This window comes from Ammospiza nelsoni, chromosome 1 (genome assembly GCF_027579445.1).
Source record: "Ammospiza nelsoni isolate bAmmNel1 chromosome 1, bAmmNel1.pri, whole genome shotgun sequence".
Lineage (NCBI taxonomy): Eukaryota > Metazoa > Chordata > Aves > Passeriformes > Passerellidae > Ammospiza > Ammospiza nelsoni.
Window position 1 is genome coordinate 111,671,280 of NC_080633.1, and position 23,740 is coordinate 111,695,019.

Below are 23,740 nucleotides of genomic sequence, written 5' to 3' on the forward strand. Positions count from 1 at the left end.
GCTGGATGTAATCAACACTAAAAGCTCTGCTGGCTGTGTTTTCACTGCAGATAACTTATGGTTACTTTAATTTGTGTTGCAGTCTAGTCCAGAGGTTTCAGATAGCTTTAAGTTACATTTTTATGTAATTTGGATGTTTATTCAAAGGAGACTTGGCAGAGAAAGTCATTCACAGCATTCCCATGGTATTTATTTCAGCTACTTGTGTTCACATAAGAACATAGCCATTCTAACCAGTTCCTCCCTGTGGCAGCAAATGCTAAATTCAGCACACCAGCTCATTCTGCTGCTGGAAATGGATAGCATCTCCTAAGTTCAGCACACTACTATATTTCTGGACACAGGGGTGAAAACTGGAAATTAACTGGGAAGATGGAAAGTCTTGTTAGAGGAAAGATCTTTAATAATTGGTAAATGCAGTGACAAATGGCAGGGAGCGGTTGAAAAGAGATGGAACATTATATACTATTTACACTTTAATTGCATCTGAAGCACTGATTTCAGGTGGGTACACAATTACTCCAAAGCTCAAAGGAAGCTGGGCTCAGGCTTTCCCAAAGATGCTTTTTAATTTCTTCAAACTGCTGTAGAATTAAAGTCCACTTAAAATTTCTGTGCTTGTTTGCTTAGTTTGAGCCAGCAGGTCCATAAGAGAGCTTTAATGAGGAGGTTGGCTTAGCAATTACAAGCACCTTTCTTCTTAATGTATACAGTGTGGAAATTGGTATCAACAATGTGCTCTGTACAGCTCAAGAACAGCTTTAAAGCACTTGCGCTAGACAAGAAGAAACAAAAATGTCTGTGATCTTCTCCCAAATACCAAATCATGGTCATTTGCTGTTGACAGCTAACATGATTAAAACCACAAGGCCTGTAATTCTTTTGTTGTAGCTAATATTCAGGGGGTTTCTCTCAATTGTTTTTGCAATTTCCAATGGCTTAGAGTGCAGCAGAACAAGGGAAGATTACTGCAGAATAGGTAATGCCCTTGCAAACCCAGTGATTTGGATATGTTACATCAAAACAAGCAAACGTAGCATTATAGAAACTTTTGTCTATTCAAGAGAAATAACTCTATACACTGAATTAATTTTCCCCCTTATTTGAATAATTTTGTTCCCCTGCTGCAGTCTGTCATGCTGACTTAAAGTATATAGCTGCCATAGTAATGGGTACAATGTCCTGCTCTTTCTTTATAAATGTTTTCTTTAAGCTATTGAATTATTGTGCTTAGTTGGATAAGATGAAACAGAATATTTTTTCTTGCATTTTTCTCAGCCCCTCCTTCACAGCTAATGCATTTAGTTCTTCTAAAGAGGTAATAAGCTGTAATAAATGGTGTGATGCAACTCATTCTGGTGAACTTGGAATGACTTGGCAATTGTGTGATAGATAGAAAGAATGCACTGTGATATCAGATACCCATAGCCAAGGAGAAATTGAGTCTTACTCAATGCTGAGTCAGAATGGCTGGTGCCTTTTTTGAACTCCACATTAAAGTTAAAGGAAATGGTATTCTAACTAACAGGATATTCTACCTCTAACAAGAGATTAGGCCAAATTTCTGGTCATCAGCTAACTTGGAGCAAAACATACTGGTTGCTGCTGTTCTCCATGTTCCTGTCTCTAAGGAGCATGGTAGGCTTCAACTGCTTGCTATCTTTACATGTTTTATTCAGAACAAGATGAGAAGCCTTATTTCAGCAGAATATCAGCAATATTCCACCTGGCTAAAGGAAAGGTTTATATGTTTGATTGTTTAGTAGCCAGGTAGACACTCATGAGGGCATAACATTTACACCAATATTATTAGGTCTGTATCTTTATAGACATCTGCTCACAGCTGGAAGGTTTGTCTCTAAATTTGGATGGAGAAGCATTACTTAGCATCTTACAAGATGTTCCATTTTAGCAGGAATATATCTTTAAAATATCTATTCCAGTTGGAAGTTCTCTGTGGCCAGAATGATTAGTTGTATTTTGGGGAGTATGTGGAGGATGTAGGAAGATATGGAAGAGCAAGAAGGACAAATGGCAGCTCTTCCAAATGAAGGAGGATTGAAGGTGGAATGGGGGACAAAGGTGAAAGGGATTATAAAGGAGGCAGCCTAACCTTGGTATCCAAAGATACTGAAATTATAAAAGAGTTATTGAGCATCTGGAGGATAATAAACAAGATATAACCACCATAGATTTGTCAAGAACAAATTATATCAACCAAACTAATTTATTTCATTGACAGGATGACTGATCTAGTGGGTTAAAAAAGAGGCAGCACATACAATACAGGTTGACCTTAAAAGGGCTTTATACATAGTCCCAGATGACACAGAAGTACCCAAAGGAAATACAGACATAGGAAAATTAGTAAAAGAGGAACATTGAAAATGAATAATGAGGTTTTCAGAAGTTTGCTGTCACTTTAGGAGAAGGACATCTGCTGGGATTCTTGAAAGCTGTCCTAAATTAGACACTGCACTATCTCTCATAGTAACTTAATGGAAGCAATAGAGTGAATACATCCAATTTGTAGGTGGTACAAAGGTTGAAATAGTTGTGGAAAGGAGTGCTTGGAGAGCAATTTCTAAATAAAAGAAAAGTAGCTCAGTAGCAGTGGTAGTAATTGATGTCCAAATGATCTGAAATCAATTACAGGAAATTCAGTAATTATAAGTGAAAAGTGCTGTAGCAAGGAAGCAAATAGTCAGATAAAAGATGGGAGCATAATTGGATGGATAGAAATATTTTAAAAGAGGACCTAGGAGTTGCAGTGAACCACAAACTAATTGAAGTCAGCAATACAATTGTTAGATTGCATTTGACCCTGGAACATCATGTGGAAAGCCATTAAAACTCATTCTCCAGAGGAGGAGACATCTGCCTAGAGGTTTGCTTGCGGTTTAGGGCAGCAGCACGGGGGTGGATATGCTAACCAGCATGTCTGGAGTCCAGAGGAGACACCCAAACATCAGAAAAATAGAGAGAACGTAACTCATGAGAAAAGGTTGGAAGATTAACGTTTGCTTAGTCAACTAAAAAGGAAAGGGCCATGGTAACAGTTGCTCAGTGAGTAATCCTTGCTCTCCTGTCTCTGCCCCCTGACTGTGTGGCCTCTGGAGCATGGGAGAGGGGAACTTGAGGTTGGTGGAGGGCACACTGTTAGAAAGCAAGGCCCAAAATCTGCCCTGGGGCCTTCGGTCTCCCACTGTGGCAGCATACTTATCTGTTGTTTTAGAAGTGAAAGGTGCATTTGTGGCTGAAGTGGCACACCCTGTACCCCATGAATGCATTTTCCTTCTGTAACTGGGAAGAAAACCTGTGGAAAACACATCCTTCTAGATGGCATGGCACATGTTAATCTGCATGGATTCTGCCCCAGTGGAAGTGCAATACACACAAGTAGCATGCTGGTGGGCAGAGAAATGTGAAACAAGCATTTTTTCTTGCTGTGCAGTACGGCATTTCATTCAGCTATCTTACAAATGTATTATAAATCAATAGGTTTGAGTTCTTAGAACAACCTTTGGTGCCATCCTCTTCAGAACCCTACTGCCAACCTTGCCCTCCCAAAAGGAGGGGAATTACACAAATCTCACCTCATTGAATTCCTTCTTTGTCCCAGTATTGAAGGTTTTGAAGATTTGCACCACATTTGTGCAACATTACCTGCCTACATACACACACACATAGACCCATACACCCCTGGATGCACAAGTGCATCCATGCTTTCACACCCATGAAAAAAAATGTGATTAATTTAAAAAAAAAAGAAAGTAAAATATAATTTTGTTTTGATTTTTTTGTTTCTTAAAAACAAAAAAATGCTGCAGCATAAAAAAAAAAAAAAAAAAACATTTTCAATGTTTCTCATTTTTAGCCAGTGGTAGCTTGTTAACGTGGATATTGAAGTGTTGGGAAAGAGGCAGTTACTGCAATCCATTAAATACTGTAATTAGGAAAAAAGTGTGTTTGGTGACCTATATATTATTTTAAATCAACAGAACAACAGTACTTCTGAAAATTAAACTGCTGTATCCCATCACTGCATCCAAATAAATGCCTGTCCATAGATTATAGAAACCATCTTACAGTTAGTGTGGAGAAAAGCAATTTAGCTGGTATGGTAAAGCTTTCCCAGCTCAAAAGCAGCATTTGAGACCATGTTTATCTCAGACTCTATCTGGAAAATACAAGCCTTCATCTCTCCATTTGTGAGAGAAGCATATTTTGTTTGTCTTTTGTAGTGGAGGCTTTAATAGTTTGCTTTTGGAGAACAGGAGGGGAAACTTGTAATTCCTGATTTTGCATTTCCTGATGTTTTCTAGAATTCCTTTAAAGCTTCTATTATTTTTATTCAGTCCAGGGCACTCAAATGAGCTTCTCCAAACTCTGTTCTATAATGAATTTCAGACATCACTGTTTACCCTCTTCTTAGTTTTCCTGTCTTATTAACTAGCTCTCCTTCCAAGAATACTGCAGTAGAGCAGAGCAAACTGCTGGCTAGGGCTGCTCCAGCTTTCTTGAAAGGCAAAGGGTAAGTTAAAGAGAGAGTATGTTCTTCAATTGCACTAACACAGCTAAACCAAAACATTCCTCTATTCCTCCCATTTTTAATATATTCTATATACATTTTTCCTGAGAAAATTGTGATAAGCAATTAACCCAGTGAGCTAAGTAAGGCATGTTTAAATATATGTATGTACACCTGGACTCATAAGGTCTTAAACACTTCCAAGCAAATCCAGCTTGTGAATTCAGTGTGTCAGTCATGTATGTTACATATCTATATTAATGGTTTTGTACAATATTAAACCAAATAATGCTGACCTCACGATTTGCTGAATTTTTTAGTAAATGCTATGGTACAGCTTCAGAGTTCAGTCCCTGCCCTGATCTGGTGTCTCACTGATTTCTGAGGCTGGCTCTGTCATCAAGCGGGTTGCTACTATCTTAAATCACTAAATACTAACCATATAAATTACAATAATAACAAAATAATTTCTGCACTTGGTGTGTTGTTTCATTTTGAATTTTTTTTTCCTAAGACCACTGAAGTATTCATTGCTAGATTCCCGTTTCACAATCTCGCTCCTGCTCTCTCTGTGTGTCTGTCTGTCTGGCTGACACCCTGCCCCTATTGCAGGTTGCAGTACAGCCTGGATGTTGCAGACAGGCTGGCTGATGAACACGTGCTCATCGGGGTCTATGTCAACATGCTGCAGAGCAGCCCCGCACGGTTAGTGCAGCTTGGGCACCCTGGGGCACCCAGCAAAGGCACCTTGCTCAGCCAGAGGCTCTCCCTGTTCCCTCCCTGCCTGATGAGCTGGAGCAGCTCTTGATGAACACTAACCTCAAGTGAATGTGTGTGAATATGGGGAATGTCCTCCCAAAGTTGGTGGATTGTGGCACTGGCTGCTGTTCTTTCTACTGAGGCTTGCAAGGTGTTGCCAAGTGTTGCAAATAATTGCTGAGTTAAGAATGGCTATGCAGGTTGCTTGGGATACTGAGCTCTAGGCAGTGCAGGGCTTGGTGGTAGTGCAGAAATCATCACACAACAATAACTAAACAAGCCCATGTTTTCAAGGTATTAATTTTTGAGATCATATATAATTTGTAGCTTCACCTTCCTTGAAAGTTAGAAACTGTAACAGTACATAAATAATTAAATCACAATAATAATCTTACTAACCTAGTGAGAGAAATTAATTTTGATTCTTACATATATCAGTCATTGCTTTTAAATCTGCCTGATTTCTGCATTGTTTGAATCTTGTATACAAATTTTCCCTTCTTTCATTTAGACTCAGGGGTTTTAAATGGGTGTCTTGAACATTGTTAATTGTTAGAGCTTTGTCTCCTAAACCCATCAGCTGTCCTGGCACTTGAAATGCTGGCATTGCAGCCCATCACACCAGGGAAGGGAAATGCTGCCTCAGCTCTCCAGTGCAACAGAATTCCATAGACTTTACAGCCCTGTACCAGCAGAGTGGTGAGCAGTATATGGTCCTAGAAAATGTGGTGCTGGGCAGAAAACTGTACAATGTTTCTATCAAAAATATGATCAGGAGGTTGATTTTGCTCATAGCAAACCCTTCAGTTTCCTGTGCTGCCACTCCAGAATATTTCCTGGGTTAGAAGAAAGTCTCCATTTACTCCAGTATGTAGGAGGCAATAAGCAACTTCATGGTTCTCTGCAGTCTTTAAAATTTCACTTCTGCATGTACCCTCTGTTGAAAATGGGAGTAATTTGTCATGCCCAGTGGATAAAAACGTCTGCCTCCATTGTCCTGAATCTGCTTCTCTACTCTATAGCCCACTGGAATGTGCCAGTGGTGGAGGGTTGAAAAGGCAAACTAGGTTTTAGTGAGGAAAATGAAAATCATTTATCCTAAACAAAAACATTTTCAAGAGGAATTTCATTCCTGAAGAAGCACTTCCAGAAATCAGGCTTATGGAGGAATATTGACATGTGGCTGTGAAAGCAGGCTCTTGGGGGCATGTGTGTGACCAGGCATTGCCCACCCATGGCTGAGGGTAGGAATATGCTGCCACTCAGTCTGGTGTGACAGGGAGAAGGAAAAGTGGCCCTGGCTACCATGAGTGACTCACTTGATAGGATTGTTCAGGAGGGGAGTGAAGAATGGGTGGTGCTAGGCTGGTTTGCCAGGCAAAGCATTATAGAATTAATTTAGCTTCAGTGAAGGCTACCAGTTCCTCCTGAGACCTCATTATGGGTCCCTCCCCTCATCTGTACTGTTTTCATCCTCCAAATTTTATTCTTTATATTCCAACCTGTTCCCTCAAGGCTTTGAGCCAACCTCACCAACTCATAGCACCTTTGTTTCCAAATATACATATACAAATCATATGCCATGATATTCAACATTTATTTGGTTTTGAGAAACGAATGGGGGAGTGACTGACAACAACCTTAATTGTTTAAACAACTGATGCAAAGCATAGTACATAACATCTGATTACTGGCATTAAATCACTGCAGTCACAGCTTCCTCAATGAGAAACAATCTCAGTTATTTGTATAATTAGATTTTGACAGAAACATAACCTAGAGGGGCAGTAGTCTTAGTGAAGCATCAGACCATAAACTGCACTGCCATTTTCTGCTTTGTTGGACCAAGACTGCTAGTAGAGAAATAGAATGGTTACATTTTGGTAAAAACAAGAACAAAATCATGCCATCCTAGAGCTCCTGTGTGAAGCCAGTTTCCAGAGGAGTAGGTGAGACCTCTGCAGAAAGCTCAGCTGCTGCATCTCAAAGTCTGGCGTGGCATCTTCAGGCAAAGCTGACCTTCTCCTGCCCATGCCCCACAGTGGCTGGATGCACTTTGCTCAAAACCCACACACTTGTGCCAGGATGGTGCTGAGTTCAAGTTATTCCACCCTGCACCTTAAGGAGGTTTGGTAACCTGAGTAAAGCATGCAGTTAACCAAAATGAGGTGGCTTCTGATTTAGGGGAGGCTGCAGCTGGCCAGCTCTGCTGTTCAATCTGCCTGCAAAATGCTACCTGCACCTACCCAGACATCAGATAACTCAAGTGCTTCTGGGAGACAAAGCTGGAAAGAGAAATTATTATAACTGGACCTTTATCTGCAAGAAAAACCTGCAGAGATACTTCATGAGCATAATACATAAAATTATCTGAAGAGCTGTACAGTAACATCTAAAAACAAAACAAGAGGTTTTTTAGATACTGAGGCTAATTTATAGCTAATCATCAGTCTAGTATAACCCAATATAACTTTGTTTTTGTTTGAAGTGCAGCTAGTATTTATATTTTGGGCTTTATAGGCTATTTTTAATTCATTTAATTAATTTTCACTGCTTATCTTTATTTTTCATCTCCAGTTACTTGATACTGCAAGTAAAAGTACAAGTTTTCCTTTCCTTCTACCACAGGCTAATAAGCTATTTGAGGGTTTCTTAGAAGCCAGTACTCCAGAGCAAATTAATAAACAATAGGAAGAAGTAATTCATTATTTATAGTAACTGCATGGGTAGAAAAATTAGCCCTTAGACAGATGTTTTGAAGAGCTTAATTGCAAAGTCTTTTTTAGTATTTAAAACCAATATTTGACACTTAGTTTATCTTTAGTGTCTGATTCTTAAAAAGAATTTTTAACTGCAAATAATTTCCATTTTTATAAGATAGAGACTTTGCCTAGATTTGAATAATAATTCCATATATTTCAGTCTTTTTCTTTTCAGGTACAGAAAAAATAAGATAAATTGAAAGAGGTTATTTTGGTTTCATAGAGAGCTGTTTTCTGGGGTATATTTTAAAATGTGTATTAAGGGGCTGTGCAGAACTGTAGGTGGGAATGCTGGTTTAATCTTCCTTTGAAAGAGGAAAAACATTCAGAGACCTGTTGCTACAGAGGAAATGTGTAGACATTTAGCTCCCTTGAACAGAGTTCGTTTTTGTGATTATTCCCACATAGCTGAGTGTTACAATATTTCGGTGGTAAAATCTCAGTGATTCTAAAGTAAATGGCAAATTATCAGTAGTAGAAGACTCAGATGATTTGTCTTGGTTTAAAGTGTCTTAAAACCAAGCCAGTTTTGAAAGTGTGGCAGTTAAACAGTCCTCAGAGAACATTTGGTGTGTTGCTATTATGCCTTTTTTTTTTTTTTTTTTTTACAGCCCTAAGGCCTAGAAACCGACCCTTTAATTTGTCCACATTTTCCATAGCGAATAATTTATTAAGGAAGGGTTTGTAGAATAAGAGCATGTCATGAAAACTGCACTGACACTTGTCTTGCAAAAATTTCACCAGAGAATTTTCTAACCAGTGGTGACAGAGTTGTAAAACCAGCAGGGAACATCCACATCAGCTGTTGCCAGCTGCCTGCTGCAGAACAGGCTGGTCTGACACATCTGAAGCCTGAGAAATAGCAAAGATCCTCCAGAGTCACTCCTTTGCCCATAGGTTATCATGTTCTTCATCCTTTGCCTGCAGTTTTGAGATCCCTTTTTTTAGTGGAGCTGCCTTAGACCACAGAAGTCCCCTTGTGCAGGTGCTAATATTGGATATTCACTCTACATCTGAATGGTGATAGGTGCCAGACCAATTCTTGCTAATAATTGTAAGGATTTTAAAGAAATGGTCACTAATGGAGAAGCAGTGATTTTTAGAAAAGAAGGAACAACATTGGGATATTTGTATGCAAAATGTCCGGCTTCTCTCAAAAGGATGCCTGAGGTACCTGGGGTCCCAAATTCTGCACACACATTCATAATATTTTTAACCTTTTTTGTACAGTTGTCTTGCTGTATCACTGTGTAGTTTTCTGTGAAGTTGGTGAAGTAAAACAGAACTGAATTATGGTAAATCTGAGAATTCTGAGACATAAAATTCTTGGCAGTCGAGGCTAATGCTGCTGTGCAAACTTCTGGGCTTGATGGTCACATAGAATAGGTATATTCCAGAAGATCATTTATCTCAGACATTGAAATTTAATTTTCAGGGCTTTGGGGTTAGTGATTTGCAGCAGTCATAGACTAAATTTGATGCATTGCTACATCTATTTTATAACATCCACCCACACATAAATATATATCAAAGACATTAAATACAAGTAAGACTCAAAAAGTTGCAGTGGCTTGGTTCACTCAGCAAAGCAGTTGGCTTAGATGTTAGCTCACATCTCAGAACTATGGTGCAGATTGGGTTATGCCAACAAGTGGAACCATAATCCATTTTTTCAAGATGGATGTGGCTGCACATTGCCATAAAAAGGAGAATTGATGCTGAATGCTTGCTGTCTTCACAACCATCTGTTAGGATGCAATGTTTTGGTCATTATGGTAAAATTAAAAATTAATTAAACTGTCATAAAAGTAACCCCTGTTACCCAGTTTACATAATTTTATGTGTCTGCAAGAGTTGCTCACCCCTTTCTTTCTCTGGGTGTCATACTAGTACAGTAAGCATGAGTATGTAAGATGCAGAACTGTGTAAATTTAGAAAAATGCCTTTAGCTTTGGTCTTTCCCAAAGGTATATCAGTTACCCCACCAGAATCTCAGTAAGCATAAAATTAGGCTGTGTATGTAACAAAATAAACATAACCAAAACCAGAAAGTCAGTGTTCATCTACCACCAGAGGTCATACATGAATGTCTGCAGCACTAAGTTTTATTTACACAGAACCTCTCTGTGTCTCACTTTTCAGAGCTTTAGTGTTTTTCTAAACTTCATGTTTGTGGTCTCACAGGTTATTATGAGAATGAGAAAAAGATGATGTTTGTCCCTTTTCTTTTGCATCACTAAGCTGTAGCAAATCCCCATGACACCCAGCTTTAGTTTCATGATCAGTGAATATCAACCACTGCTCATCTTTCAAACATAACTTGTAAATCCCATGGGATTTAATCAGGCCAAACAACACATGTGCGCTGTAGTTCCCTGAAGGACACAGGGATATGAACTCACTGAGAAGTTTTAGAGAAATATTCCTTTTAAATATATCAGTTCTTCAAAAGCAGACCTTTTGGTACAAGTGTGATTTTCCTCTGGAAAGCTTTTCAAGTTCAAGGTACAATTTCTGGGAAAAAAATCAGAATAAAATCCCATGCCCAGACTCTTTTGAAGTTCGCTTGCCAGCAACCAGTTACATGCCCAGAAGAGCCCATGGGCAGGGAGATTTGTTCCTGTTTCCCTTCAGCCAAAAACCATTATACAGTAGCCAAAGGATAAGAAAAGAGGCCAGACTTGCATCTGTCTGGGAAAGTCCACAGGCAACCTTGTATTCCACATGGCAATTCTACGTTCCTCTCACCTCTTCTCAGGAACTTCATTTTTTCTCTCTTATGTATACTAGAAGTAATGCAGTATAGGATCCTAAAGCCCAGGATTATCCAGGGTCAACTAAGTCCTTTTCAGATTTCTGAAAAGGATTTCTGGTTTCATTAGTTTTGACTTTTGTCTGCAAAATTCTTAATGTTTAGAAATAGTGAAGGTTCTCACTATATTACCTTTTTCCTGCTCATCTGACTAAATAATAGCTTCCTTTTAAAATAAGGACAGTTGGAAAAGCATTAACATGAGAGAAATATTTGCATTTTATATTCCTGGGGGACAAAAGATAATAAGGTGCAATATTTTAAAGGAACTCAGCATAATTACTGTTTAGTTTTTATACTTGTTAATCACAGTCACATGACACGCTGAAGTCTTGCTCCCAATAGCAAGAAACCAAAAATAAAAGAGAAAGCCTGATTATAAATTCCTAGGTCAGTGATCTATGAGACCTTAGTAAGTGACCTGCAAAACTGTCCTAAACACTGTTTTCTGGGGCAAATATGACAAAGCTTCTAAAGGTTTTCTCAACAAACCCCAAGGCCCCTGCTAATCCACTGACCAAAAAGTAGTCTTCCGGGTGATATGACAATGTTGGCATTGTATCACAAAGGTTCCATATTGTTGTGTCTTTATCGCAAGAGTTTCACATCTCCTTGATGTTTCTCATGGACATCTCCTCTAAGCACTAGCTCTTCCTTCTTCTCACAGTAGCCAACTGACCCAAATTCCCCTCTCAACCAAGCAAGCCACTCTTTTATAGCACTCTTCTTCTCATTTGCTACAGCTGTGGCCTATTAAAGTCAGGCGTGTTCCTAATTGCTACTAATTGGCTCAGCTGCAACTCCTTAGGCATAAGATTACTTTCTATACTACCTTTATTTTCTTATCTTCTATCCCCCTGCATGACAAAGCTGAGTATCAAAATAAATGTGGACTGATGGTCCTAACCACCCCCGACCCTTTTTTGGGCAAAGCAGCATCCTGTACAACCTTTACTGTGGGCTGCAGGGCGCTGCTGTTTTCTCCCTATGGAGAGGTGGTGCCCAGCCCCTTAGAGCTCATCTTGCCAGGGAAATTCTCTGCCCTTTGCTCCATTAACATCACCTGTTCCTAATTCGGTGATGGTTTGCTCCTTTGCTCTGACTGACGTGTTGGGGTGTGAGGTGGTGGCTGGCTGAGGCAGAGGGTGTTTTTGCTGTGTATTAACCTCTCTCCCCATCTCCCCTCTCCCTGGGCAGCGTCCTTGACAGTGCAAGTCGGCTGGATGAAGAGCACAAGCTGATCGCCAGGTATGCAGCAAGGCTGGCAGCAGAAACTTCTTCATCAGTAAGTGTTTTAATTAAAAGAAGGTACTTTCCTTCTGTTGTGTTCCAGGGGCTTGGCAAGATCAGGGAAATTATATCTGACAGTCTAATGATTAATGGATTATTTTTCCCTGTTCTTTTCATCAGAGGCTGTTATGCTTTAATAATAACACTTTTATGCAGTCCATTGAATCCAAAGAATCCACATACTAATGCATATAATCTATATACTAATGCAGTGGCATTTAAATAATTGCATCAAAGGGAGTCTGACATCTTGAACTCAGGAAAGACTATAAAATATTGTCTGGATTAGCTTTGGTTAAAGGTTAATGATTTACTGCATTGGGAAAATGTGGTGGTGAATCCATTTTACTCTCTAGCTCAAATATCACAGCCACTAGGGCCTTAAGCACTAAGGATATTAAAGAATGTTCTTCAGCAGGATGACTGTAATGACCCCCTGCATTAGCCCTGGCTCCCATTTTCATTTCAGAGCAATGATTATTCTGCTCTCTGTGTCCAAAGATAGAAGGTGATGACAGGCTAAAACCTCACTAACTGCATTCAGGAACAAGAGAGAATGAAGCAGGAATCTTATCAAAGTATATTAAATCTTAAATGGTACATAAAAGGTCAGCCTAGCTACTTTTTTTTCGATCTCAGACCATTTGATAGAACAAGGGGCCATGAATGATGGTTAAGTGAAAAGCAGCAGGTCTGGAGCACCCAGAAACATTTTCACACTGTGGGATCAATTGAAAGGGTGAAATTGGGCACCACACATTGTGTAAAGACACTGAGTCACATTCAGACCACATGAAGACAGTCTGCTGCCCTGTGCAGATGCTGTCACGGAGATTTCACACTACCTGCAGCTGCCTGGGAGGAGAGGGGTGCTTCTGTTCTGCCAGTCCAGCTCAAATCAATCCTTTCCAGACATGTGACACAGTGTTTCAAATTTAAGGCAACCTGTAGATAACAGTCTTATTCCTGAAAGACAGTAATTCTTTATGGGAACATGATTCCCCAGTAATAATAATGTCTCTGGTTAAAAATCAGTTGACATCAGTTCCATATAACATGTGTCCTTGATGTAGGGAAAAACAGTATAAACAGAGCTCACTTGAAGGAAAATACTGAATTTCTCATTGCCATCCATCTTTGCTCTTTGAACAAAAGAGACAGAAGGAAGAGGGGAGGTTTTCATAAAGAGAAATCTTTCCAAGCAAAAGACTGATGCCCAGTAGGGGCAGTGGAAATTTTTAAAGCTTTGGTGATAGTCATTCTGGATTTTAAGGAACTAAATATATTGGTAACAGTGGGCATTCAGGATAAAGATCCTGCTTCCTCCTGTATGAGTGATGGCATCCACCAGCATGTATCAGTTCTTTATGCACTGTTCTGCTTCCCTGTGGTTGATGTGTTAATGGGAAACCGTGTCCATAGCAGAAAAGATAGTGTGTGCTTATGGGGGAAACATACTGTCCTTTTCCCACAGACAGTCCTAACCTTTGTTAGGCTATTGAAATGTATCTTCATCCTTTTTGAGGCTTCACCTCCTGGCAGAGGGGATGCCTGGCATTACATAAAATAACACTCCAGAGTTACACTTCACAGGCCTTTTTATGGTGATGAGCCCTCATATCACAGCAGTAACTCAGCAGAGTATTTTTAAATACCTGATTCTTTCAGGTGGGAGTTAGAAATAAATTGGTATCCTTCATAGTTGTGAAACTTTTAAATGTCCTGTTCTGTGTTGTCATTGTTACAATACTGAAATACAGGAGTGTGAACAAGAAAAACAATGATTGATTATTGCTGATGAACATGCGAAAAGGGCATAGTCCAATGAAGCTGTAGGGAGCACTGCCTAGTTTGGTGAGGGACAAATTCTCATATAATTTTATTGGTGGAAAAAAAAGATTTTGCTGTACATGAAGGACTGTAGAAAGAGATTTTCTGAAATATCATGAGAGCAGATTGGAAAGCTTGGCCAAATAGGCCACACAGCCAGACTGAAAACTGAGCACTGCTTTCAAACTGAAAGTAAAACCGAGCTTTCAAGAGCACAAAGCATCACTGCACTGGAAACACATCCCATCCTTTCTGGAGGCAGACACTGCTTTTTCCTCCAGTGTGCTCCTCTTGTCTGTAGCATCAGTATCAAGAGCCACATTACAGCAACTGCCTGCAGCAGTGTCATTGCCTTTTATGATTGGTTCAGAGGAAGCTGCGTGAAGAAGCAGTGACTGACAGGATGGTAAACACTGAGTCTTATTTATTCTAGCACTTACTCTGCTTTTACTAGCAATAGTTCCATACTGGTATGAGCACAACATGAATGTTCTTTTTTTAGTCTAGGCAAGCTTGGTACTGCACTTTCTGTAAGCAGATGTCACAGAACAGATCTGTGTTGAACTCGTGGTACATGCTGGCTATTCCTGTTTCAATGCAGCCTTCTCTGTTTTACAACAGCAGCCGAGTCAGCAGAGAGGGGCATCAGATATCTCCTTCACCATTGATGCAAACAAGCAACAAAGGCAGCTGATTGCAGAGCTCGAAAATAAAAACCGGTAAGGATCCACTAAGTTCCTGGTTTTGTTCAGTCCCATATGTTACATATGTGTTTGTTTCTTAGCATTTTTTACCACCTGTACAATGTGCTTATACAGGCACATATATTTCCCCCTACAAAAAAAAAAGAGCACAAAAAGGCCCATACAATAGGCTAAAGGCTCTGAAATCCATAGCCACCCCATGTTTTCAGAAGTGTAATGTCCAATGACATGATATAATCATGGATGCTTTACTGTTTGCAGCTGCTGTTTGTTAAGAGTTTAAAAAAAAGTCTGTCCTGTTTCAAAACCAGATTAACTTCCAGTTGGATTCTCAGTAGCACTATAACATGAGATGATAAAAGGATCAGTCACGCTTGTAATGTTATGCTCCCCTGCTTTTATTCAGGAAAAGATGATTAAAGCTCTTCAGAGCACAGTCTGCATGGGAGAGGTTAGCAGGAAGACTAGCAGCAAGTTAGGCTGCTGATCAAATGAGACAGGAGGTGCAGATGTGACTGAAACTGAAAGAGTGTCTAGGAGAAATAGGCCAGCCGGCCCAAAAAAGGAGTGATGCCTGTTTGTTAACAGCAGAGAACCTGGCCCTGGGTACCAGACTGCCTGATGCCATGAAATGTATGGCAGCAGAGCCCCGCTTTTAGTGCTGGACCATAAAACAGAGGCTAGCCCAGACCAGATGGTTTCCTATTCCAAACTCTGCACTGCCTTCTGTCGCCGTGTAATGAGCACCACCAGCTCCAGTCTCGATTTGCCTTTCATACTTCGAGGCTGACTCCTGACCGTCTGCTTCCAGCACATTGTGAAGAAGAGACAAAATTCACAAAGGTTTCAACCTTCTGCTGTGAAGCTTTATATTAGCCTTTTGACAGCACTCCAGGGCTCACAAGCCAGTCGTAACAAGTCTTGTTAAAGTGCTTTTCTGTGATTGTCAACTGCTGTCACATCTCTGCTTCCATTCAAAGTATTTTAAAGGGCTAAGTATTTTCTCTGATACCCTACAATATCCAGAAAGGTTACTTCCATTTTTTTTTAAGTTCCTGAGGTGCTGGAAATGTTCATGGTGAAGAATTAAAAGGGAGCAGTTCTGTCAAGCACAGAGCTATTTTATGTCTACCTGTGTTTTTGGGGGAGTTTTGAAGAATGATTTCCCTTTATGGCAAAATCCTAAAAGTTTATTCAGAAAATATCCAGAAAATGTCCCATTGCTGAAGGCTTCTTTGGTTGGCTGCAAACAAGTCATTTTACTTACATCTTCACTGATTTAAAGCTAAATATAGTCATGCTTTTTCACCTCTTGCAATGTCCAGGGAGCTGCTTTTGTGGAAAATTAATGACTTATGGTCTTCTGCTTATTCTCCTCCCCAAGAGAAATCCTGCAGGAGATTCAGAGGCTGCGACTTGAGCATGAGCAAGCGTCTCAGCCCACACCAGAGAAGGCCCAGCAAAATCCCACTCTCCTTGCAGAGCTCCGGCTCCTGAGGTAAGCTCACAGGAGTAAAACCTCTGGTCTTGGCAGGGGCCAGCCACTCAATCTCAGCAAGAGAAGAAATAAAAGATAAGCCTGGCTTATGGTTTTGGAGGGTTTTTTAAGTAAGTCAGCCAATATGTATTTTTTATCAATTTTTGTTGCAGCCCGTTGTCCTAGAAGTAATTAAGCTTATGCTTTAAACTGTGTGCATGAGAAATCTCACATGCTACTCCTCTACATTAAATTAAGCATATACATTAGGATTTGCAGAATTAGGGCCTTAGGTCATTTGGAACAGGTCCCTCCAGCCTGGTCCAAATGCCATTAATTATATGGGAAAAAATGTTCAGATCAAATGCCTTTACAAAGATTTCTAGTTTATGCTAAAGAAAATAAAGAACTACATGAAAATACAGCCAGAATTAGATGTTAATCTTTGGAAATTTCCCCCATGTGTTGAACTCTAAGGAGAGGTCAGTTCTCTTCGTGGTGCCAATCCAGGCTGCAGAATGATCTCCTTTTCATGTGGGGGGTGAAGAGTAATGTCATCTGCAGCTGCTGAAGATTTAGAGGATCCTTCCTCCAGTCATCCCACCCAGCTAAAAACATTAATATGGATGTGACTGCATCTTAGTTGCAATACTCTACATGAATTTACTAATTTCCATGTATATCACATTGAAGAAGTACAATTGTCATTGGCCCAGATCCATAGGCTCCCTGGAAGTCCTGAAGTTCATGTTGTGAGAGCCAGACAGAGAATCCAATAAGAACTATTCAAAATGCTCTTTATGAATAGAGAAGAGCATGTAAGCACTTTCTTTTCAGTGAAACAATGCTAGATTGCTCTGCCCCCTGACTAATGAACATTTTTTGCCACTTAGCCGCTCCTCACACAACTAATATTTTAGAGGTCTGATGCATATCCAAAGGAAATTAATAAGAAACTGTGGTAAATTTTTTTCTTTACAAATATTTGATAGTTTTATTATGGAGTTTTCTGCACAAAAATATTTTTCTGATTCACAAATCATTACTTTGGCTTCCCAATCTAAATACAAATTAGCTTCTTCATTTCTATGAGGGATTTTAATGTGTAATTACTTCTAGAGATCTACAGGCAAGTGTCATTGTGTGAGACATATAGAATGCCTGTCATGAAAATGTGTACACTGTAAAATATACCAATAATGTAACTCTTGTCCATCAAACTGAAGGTCCATCTTCAGCAGGTTTAGGAAATCAACTTTCTATATAGTTGCCTAATAAAATTCATTATACTTTAAAAAAAAAGGAATGATTGTGCAGTGTTAGCAGGCTGACTACTTAGCTTTTCCCTCTTTTCAATTTTGATCCACATATTAAAGCATAATACCCTTATTTTAATTTCTTGATAAGCAATGTCCCTAGGGCACTGATACTGAATTCCTCACCTCTACCTTCCCTGATTTAATATGCAGTACGAGAATCAGAAAATAACTTTTAATCCCTGGGTCTGAACTACTTTGCATTCCTTCTGAAATGTTCACCATTTGAAAGGCAAAAGTCATGACTTTGGATTTACTGGGGAATTTTAACACCACCTCAAATTCCTAGACACTTGAGATGGCACAAGGCTTTTTTTATGTGTAAAACAGCAGGACTCAGGGTAGCAGCTCTGATTTATGTCTGTTACCCTGCTCATTTTTCAGGCTTGAAGCACTTAGGGCTGTAGAGCAATTTAGTTCATGTTGTATTAGGAAATGTTGGAATCTGTGAGCCATGTTGTGGGTACCTGTCCCACCATCTTTCTCAAGCTGCTGTAGTGTGGCACTCAGTGAAATGAGTCCTGAACACAGCATTCCTTCTCATTACCAGTACTGTCTTGGAGACAGGTAGGAAAACCCCTTACTTGCAAGAATTTGCTCTGGAGTACAGCAGGAAAAAAACCTCAGAGGACAGTGCACACTGCTTAGCTCCTCTCTCCCTGTGGAATGAATGTAAAACCAGCAGAGCTCTGTACTAGGACCTGCCACTTTGAATTACACGGACCTTATTTTTGTTAAATAATAAACTCTGCTGCCTTTGTACAGTTCATAGCATTTCCAACCATTACGTGTCTGGAAAAGAAAAGCCAACCAGGCATTTTGTAGCAGGAAATAGATCAATCCTTCAGAAGAGTAAATGCAACCTGGCAGTGTTACTATATGATCCTTTTATAAAGGTGAGGGATAGCACACATGAGCAGTCCTGTAGGAATCAATGTTGTCTGTATCTGTAGTCTCATTGGTTCCAGTGCTCTTGCATTTAGGATTAAATTGTCATATTTGTAGGTAGTACAAGGCTAACAACATAGTGTTTGTATGTTATGTGCAATACAGGAGAATATAAAATGTACATATATTTTTCAGTAACAATGTTAATTATCTCATATCCTCCAGGAGGCAACAATTTTATTTTGTTTTTAGGTGGAGACCTCTCACAATTTAGTGGTTTAACATGTGCAAGTGCTGTTCCCCCATCCTGTGCAGTGGAGCTGTGCAGAATCAAAGCTGTTCAGATTTATGGGGGCACAGAGAGACTGTCACACTTGGAGTGGCTCAGTATTCACACTGTCACACAGCCAGCACTGGACTCTGAGTGCAGAGAGCTAACTTCAAGCAGTTATATCTGTACTATGTGATAGTCTTCCTCTTGTTTTCAGGAAAAAAAAAAATAGAAACAAAAGCAGATTACTGTGGGTTTTTGTCTGAATTTCTGAACTCTCTTAGCTTCTTTCATATCTCACTGTGTTCAGTGCCCCTGCTGTAATTTCCTGTCCTTCAGGGCTTGGCTTTAATTTCTCCTGACAGCTAGTGAGGTTATTGACTAGAGAGTTCCAAAGCTAAAATTGCCAGGCATTTGCACAAGGGACTATAACACAAGCTTGTTTGAACCTCATTTGTTCTTTGAATAAGGGTCTGTGGCAGTGTCTGTCTTTTCCCTAATCACTATTCAGTCCTGTGAGGATTCCCAGTGAGAGGGAGCTCCCTTGCCTTCATGGAGCCACATTTCTAAACCCTGTGCTGAATTCACACTGTGTGTTTGCTTTCCTGTGGTCTGTAGGTGTCTGTCCCCATAGTAGGGCTGGCAGAATGATGCAGTTAAAAGCTGCTGCTGCTGCTGTGAGGGGTAAGCCCTGATCAGGTCTCCTTGTTTCTCAGGCAGAGGAAGGATGAGCTGGAACAGAGGATGTCTGCGCTCCAGGAAAGCCGAAGGGAGCTGATGGTGCAGCTAGAAGGCCTCATGAAACTGCTGAAGGTAAGAGCTACACCTGCTACTGCCAAGGAAAACACTAAGTGAGAGAGGAGAGGGAGAATATGAAACCACAGAATTCTGCAGAACCTGACTGTTTCTACCCACTGTGAGACTGTGTTTCCCTCCCTTCTTATGTTTTGCCTTGGTCTTTTAATTCAGGGGTTTCAGATGATGTTCAGATAATGTCCTTCCTGTAGCAGTACTGCATCATTATTGTCACCTACTGCTAAAATGAGTAAGAAAAAGAAAAGGAACCAACACATAAAACAAGTTAACTGTTAGCTGTAAGGAAAAAACCTCAGTACTGTACACTATTATTCACTGCAGCTGACAGTATAGAGTCATTAGGCCTTTAACTTGGCACTTAAGTTCAAGTTTCTTTAATTTATTCAGTTGCTGGTTTTGTCAGATGAGTCATTTAACAGCCACATCTACCTCTCTCAGCTCAGAGGTGCTTTCCCTACAATACTTGTTTCCTTTCCAGGGACACAGAAGCAGGCCCTTGTTGAAGAGATGAAACATGTCTCAACTAGGATCTCAGTTAAGAACCAAGATATCAAAAAACATGTGCATTTTTAAACAGAGGCTAGGGTGAGATGGAATATGTGTTTTTATTTGCAGCCTTATTTTACCTGATGTACTTCAGGACAGATGATGCCACAAATTCACATTGGAAGAAAGCTCCCTGAGTATCACTGGAGACTCTTTAGTTGTTGTCTATGGCAGCTCAACTGAGTTCGTAGAAATTCAGTGCAACTTCGGTCAAATATGGCTCAGATAAGAGCAGAAGCAATTTCACTGAAACCCATTTAGAAACATGCATCCATTTAGAGCCATTTGCATCAAAGGATGAGTTTGTCACCTTTTGTCACTTGCCCCTCCTCAGACACAGGCTTTGCAGCCACAATGCACAAATTGGTGGCACCTCAGCAGCAGGGCCCACTGAAGAGCCAGCAGATTTTTGGGGGCTGGAACTAGGCAGGATACTTTTTGTTCTCCCCATGAAATGCTGCAGTGCCACAACCAGCAGTGAAGGCTGCCTGCTCTTAGTCACTAGCTGGACAGAGAAAATTTGGGGTAGGAAATGACAGCAGCTTTCTGCACACTTTGCACTGTTCTGGTGTTTCAAAGTGTGCAGAGGTGGGACATAACCTGGTCTCATATCTTCAACTATCTTGATTGCACCTTTAACCCTGTGCTCCAAATTTGGCTTTGGTTTTTGTTCTTCACTTACATGCTGGCTCATCTCATGTGCTGATCCTCTTTTTCTTTAGGAAGAAGAATTGAAACAGGTAGCAAGTTAACTGCACTTGGATGCCTCACTAACTCCTAAATGTGATTGTGTTCCTGTGATTTGTGTTCCTTCTTTTGCTTGAGAAGTCTGTGTGTGTTCTTTTGACCAAAATTAATATTTTGCACTTCTTTCCCACATGTGTCTTGGAGCAATATTCACAATGTGCTCTAGAAAGTGAGTCATGGCTACAAGGAATCTTTTCCTCACTCCTCTAAATTAAAACATGTAAGGTATAAAAATCACACCTCAAATGTAATGAAACCAATCTAGAATATGAATTCAACAGATAACATTTTGAAAATGTAATGAGAAATTTTTACTTTCAAAAAAAGCATAACTGAGCTTAAATTAGACGAGGGTAATAAGTTTGAAAGCTCATTTTATCCAAAAAGTCAGGGCATAGTGAGCACATCTTTAAAAGTTGGCCTTGATGCTAACAGTCCCATGAGTCTTAGGGAAATAAATGTTTCCTGCAACCTAGATCAAAAAGAGGAAGTATTTACATTAATAATAGTAAATTTTAGAAGATTGAATTGTTTCTGAGCTTTTCAGTATTGTAATGGATCTTGGAAATATATTAGGCTTTAAAAAACAGGCGCTTCTCAGATAGCAGTCTGATTTATGAGTTCAGTAAAAGTGTTTCATTTTAACAAAAGGCATTTCCTCCTGCTTTCATCAGCAGAAGTGCAGTCACAAGTCTGATGTGTTCTGTCCGTGATACAGCATCCAGAGTAGGTAATGCTTACCTTTGTAAAACCAACATTTGGCTAATTTTTGTAGACTTGCTCTCAAAAAAATAAATCTGCCCAAATACCACCTCCATGTAAGGGATGTCTTTTTTGATTCTGAAAATCTGTTCACAAAAGAGAAGCTTCCAGTGTGACAGGAGTTACCTTATCATGTAAAATGTTCACTGGACAGTGTAAGTGAAAGAACATTTTCAGGCTGCTATGAGGTATTTTTATGGCTTTTTTTTTTTCCAAGAGTAATAGCCTCACTGAATACCAGGTGATGATGCTAAAGAATTACTCTCACCATTTCCATTTAATGATCCCCATTATGCTGTGCCATTTCATGATCTGTTGAGAGAAACAGGATTAAATTAATTTCTGGAGGAATTCAGTTGGAATGAGCAGCCTGGCAATTCATCTAATGCTTATGAATTATCTATTTCTCCATTGCCCTTACTTCAGAAAGGATAATGAGTTCTTCACATCCCTGTCGTTTGATGAGGCTGTGTGATTTCCCCATATGTCATCCCAGCTCAGTCCCAGCAGAGGGAGCAATGGGCTAAAACTCCTGTAAAGCCAGTTTTCATTTCAAGCGTTTTATGCTAAGCATGCGTGACACTTGATAGTGGGGAAATTTTCCTGTCTAGCAAGAGTTAACTTAAAAGCTGTAGCAATTTGACTAGGGATGGTGAATTAAATAAAATACCTGAAAATTTTCCTGGGAGGCAGGAGAACACTGATAGCTGCAACCAAGTACTACACAAAAGCTGAAGCCATCCAAATATCCACAGTAGCTGTGGTAGCTCCTCTTTCAGCCTGCTTTAATCCTTAGCTGGTAGAGCTGTCAAGGTTTGAAAGCAATTCAGGGCTTGTCTTCTCTGCTGACCTCATCAAGAAGTTAAAACTGGCTGTCATAGCAGATTTCAGACCATTAGCCTTTGAAAACCACAATTCTCCTGATAACCACTAAGCAGGAATCCAATCCTAATACCACTTCATTGCCACAAACCTGGGCTGAGGTGGATCTAAATGAGTAAAATAGATTGAGTTTTCACCTCTCTGAAATCAGGCATTCCCTAGTATCCTGCTATTTTAACTTGCCGTTCATCAGTTCCATCTCATACTGCCCAAATAGTATAAAAAGTGAGATTTTTTCCTGGACAAGGAACTCTGAATGCTTCATCTTCCTGTGTTTCCCAAACATTTTGTTTGGGAAACAAACAAGGTTTCAGTCGTAGCTGCAGAGCAGACAGAGGGTAAGCACTGGATATGCAGCAGTTTCCACATCTCTTAAGGGAAAATTCCAGCCCAGAGGTACAGGCAGGCATCTGTTATTTTTAGTAAATAAAATGCCTATTCTGAAGTTCATTCCTGAATATGATTTGATGGCAGGAAGCAAATTTTGTCCATTTTTTTCCTCATCTTTCTCTGAAAGTTCCCACTCTTGTTGGTGTTCCCAGAACAGAGATCAAAGGCAAAAGGGAGCTAAGGAAAAAGGCAAAGGAAAAATGGCACTTGTCTTTCAGAGAGCTGAAAACCAAAAATTCTTCTGCAGATGTGTTTCAGTGAGGATGAAATGTGCTCTGTCAGGGCATGAAAGAAGAAAGCTGTAGATCCTGGGTGCCCTGCCTGATGTGCAGGGGTTATGGCTAACAAGGACCTTGGAGCATCTCCAAGTTGCTCTGAGCCCTTCTTCTGGAGGACTAAATATCTCCATTTCTGCTGGTATAGATGATTCTAGAAACAGGAGAGCATCTGGCCTTTATACATTCAATTTGCCTTTTCCATCCATCATGTAAATGTTCCAAAACCAATAATTAAAGAAATTATAAGGATTAAATCTTCCATTCCTCCATCAGTAATGTGCTTATTTCTCATAAAACTAATGTACCTTTGATGGCTTTCAGGTGATAATGTCTCTTAGGAAGGGGTGATAGGATAAAAGAACAAATAGAACAAATAGCTTAGTATTCTGATACATTATTTATGGTCCAGGTGAGGAATTTATAAAAGTTTTAAGGACAATGCTGCACTCAACCTGCAATGGCCTGCTCTTGTCTTTCTTAGAACATATTTGCCAAACATAATCAGAGCTGCACTGGCAGTCAATGCCAGAGTCAAAGTAAATGCCATGGGAAGAGTTAAGAAATCCTCCTGTATTTTTAAAATAAAGCCAAGATAAGAGAAACACCACCTCTTCAGTCACTTTTGACTGAAAATAACCAGGAGCTTGTCTTGCAGTTCACCTTTAAAAGAACTCAAGCC

At 39.9% G+C, this 23,740-nt stretch overlaps 1 protein-coding gene across 1 annotated transcript in view; it reads left to right on the top strand.

Moving 5' to 3' along the window:
• The window catches only part of DTNA (dystrobrevin alpha), a 223,754-nt gene that overhangs the window by 181,294 nt on the left and 18,720 nt on the right, over positions 1-23,740 (top strand). Inside the window, exons 12-18 of the mRNA XM_059484235.1 lie at positions 4,457-4,534; positions 5,144-5,236; positions 12,062-12,149; positions 14,606-14,703; positions 16,073-16,186; positions 19,357-19,453; positions 20,725-20,742. Of these exons, the coding sequence (XP_059340218.1) occupies positions 4,457-4,534; positions 5,144-5,236; positions 12,062-12,149; positions 14,606-14,703; positions 16,073-16,186; positions 19,357-19,453; positions 20,725-20,742 (586 nt within the window). The remainder of the gene's footprint in view (positions 1-4,456; positions 4,535-5,143; positions 5,237-12,061; positions 12,150-14,605; positions 14,704-16,072; positions 16,187-19,356; positions 19,454-20,724; positions 20,743-23,740) is intronic.